The 1,948-nt window shown below is 46.3% G+C and overlaps 1 protein-coding gene across 1 annotated transcript; it reads left to right on the top strand.

The window, feature by feature from the left end:
- The first annotated feature begins 425 nt into the window (after positions 1-425).
- Positions 426-704, top strand: LOC6602641 (basic salivary proline-rich protein 2). The gene has a single exon (XM_002027626.1). The coding sequence runs from the start codon at positions 426-428 to the stop codon at positions 702-704; it is 279 nt and encodes a 92-aa protein (XP_002027662.1).
- Positions 705-1,948: the final 1,244 nt, after the last annotated feature.

Below are 1,948 nucleotides of genomic sequence, written 5' to 3' on the forward strand. Positions count from 1 at the left end.
CGCGAGGACCTTCAGGTTCAACTTCTTGAGAACCACTGCGATGATCTAATTATGAGTATCTATGGTATCTGACTATTTCCTCAAACAAGATCTGAAGATTCCTCTAAATAATCAAATAGATTGAATTACAATCTTCTAAAATGTATGAGGATGCGATTCTAAGGACTCCAAACAAACCGAAGTAAATCTCCTATAATTAAACTTTTGTATAGAGCATTGAATTAACTTACATAACCGCAGTCGGAAACGCCATTCACTGTTTGCCTTGATGTTTTCAACTAATGTTTGCCCAGAGAAAACATCAGTGCAGGAACATCTGTGCTTGACCAAAGTCGAGCTAATTGGCAGTAGTATATAAGGGCCGGTATTGGCCGGTAATATCAGTTAGAGTTTTTCATTCAGTCTACAAAAACCAAAACCCGAAAATGCGCATCCTTATCGTTGTTGCTCTCCTTGCCCTGGTCGCTGTAGCTACCGCTCAGAGGTCTGGAGGTCCCCCGGGAGGTCGTCCAGGAGGACCACCACCTAGGGGTCCTGGAGGTCAACCCAGTGGTCCTGGAGGTCCTGGAGGTCCTGGAGGTCCTGGAGGTCCTCCCAGTGGTCCTGGAGGTCGCCCGAACGGTAATTCTACAGAGCCTCCACCTTCCGAGGCTCCATCCTCAGAGGCTCCATCCTCCGAGGCTCCATCCGCCGACTCCACCTAATCAAAGGCAGATCGTATCTACAGCTCTGTATGGTCTTCAACCACATTCCTCTGTATGCACATGCACTGTATCTGCATGTGTACAGACATAGTATATGGAGAAAATAAAGAGCTTGTTCTTATTGAAGTAAGCCCTATTCCGATTCCATTACCATCTGAAATTTGCATTCCAAATCGGAGTATCGGGGTATCGCTCTTCTCACAGAAACAGAAGAGTCCTGTCAAACGGCGGCCTGGTGTGGGGAAGTAGACGGGAAGGGCGTGTCTCAAATCGGATGCCTAAATAAGAAATCATTTTATTTGAAAAGTTTCGTTTTCCACGCCCCTTTGCCCTCGCCCCTGTGGGCTGCGTCAGCGTCAGCGACAGCTTCGTCTGCGTTGGCGACAACAGCAACAGCGGAAATAACAGCAAGAGCGTCGACAAGGGCAGACCAAAGGCAGAGCACATGGCGCAAGAAAAAGAGCAACGAAGCGAGCAACTGAGAATCTAATTGACCAGTGTCTAGACCTGAAGATACCCTCGTTTCCTCGTTTCCTCTTTTCCACTTAACCACTTATCCACTCGCTGTTACGAGCACCAGCTTCCTTTGACTGACTCCCACCGTAGGTGTTTGCCGTGGCTGGAGGCTAAATTAATGAGCAGAAATCATGGGAATTTGTTGGACAAAACAGTTGCATCTGAAGACAATTTAACCTGACGTGGGAGCCTCATAATAACCGATCGATCAAGTCAGTTATTTTTTCGTTGTTCCTCTGAGTGTAGTTTCGATAATTGAACCCGGAGCAGCCACTTGGGTGACCGCTTGGGAAAGCGTAGAGTTTTCATTGTACTCCGAAACACATGGATCACGCGCTACAAGTTGAAGAAGCTGCTAGTACAATGTGTTTTTCCTTTATTGATTCCAGTCCCATTCGTTATTCATGCGTCCAGAGAGAGACATGTTCATAACACAAGACCTGCTTCCGCTGGTTACACTTGCACTCGCAGAGTGTACCTCTGCCCTGTAGAGGGTACCAAAATAGGAACAAGGAGGGGGCATGGCAAAAGCAACAAAGTTAAACTGTAACAATAACCAAAGTCAAAGTTTGTCGGCAAAGTTTCCCCTTTTTTTGTTGCTCTTATTGTTGCGTGTGTGTTTGTGTGTGTGTGTGTGTGTGTGTGTGTGTGCAGGATACAAATTCATTTCAATTGTTTATATGTATAGAAAGTGATTGTGGGGAAGGGTGGAGCGAAGTAGAGTGGAG

The sequence above is a fragment of the Drosophila persimilis genome, unplaced genomic scaffold (assembly GCF_003286085.1).
Source record: "Drosophila persimilis strain 14011-0111.01,24,50 unplaced genomic scaffold, DperRS2 tig00000622-arrow-arrow-pilon, whole genome shotgun sequence".
Classification (NCBI taxonomy): Eukaryota; Metazoa; Arthropoda; class Insecta; order Diptera; family Drosophilidae; genus Drosophila; species Drosophila persimilis.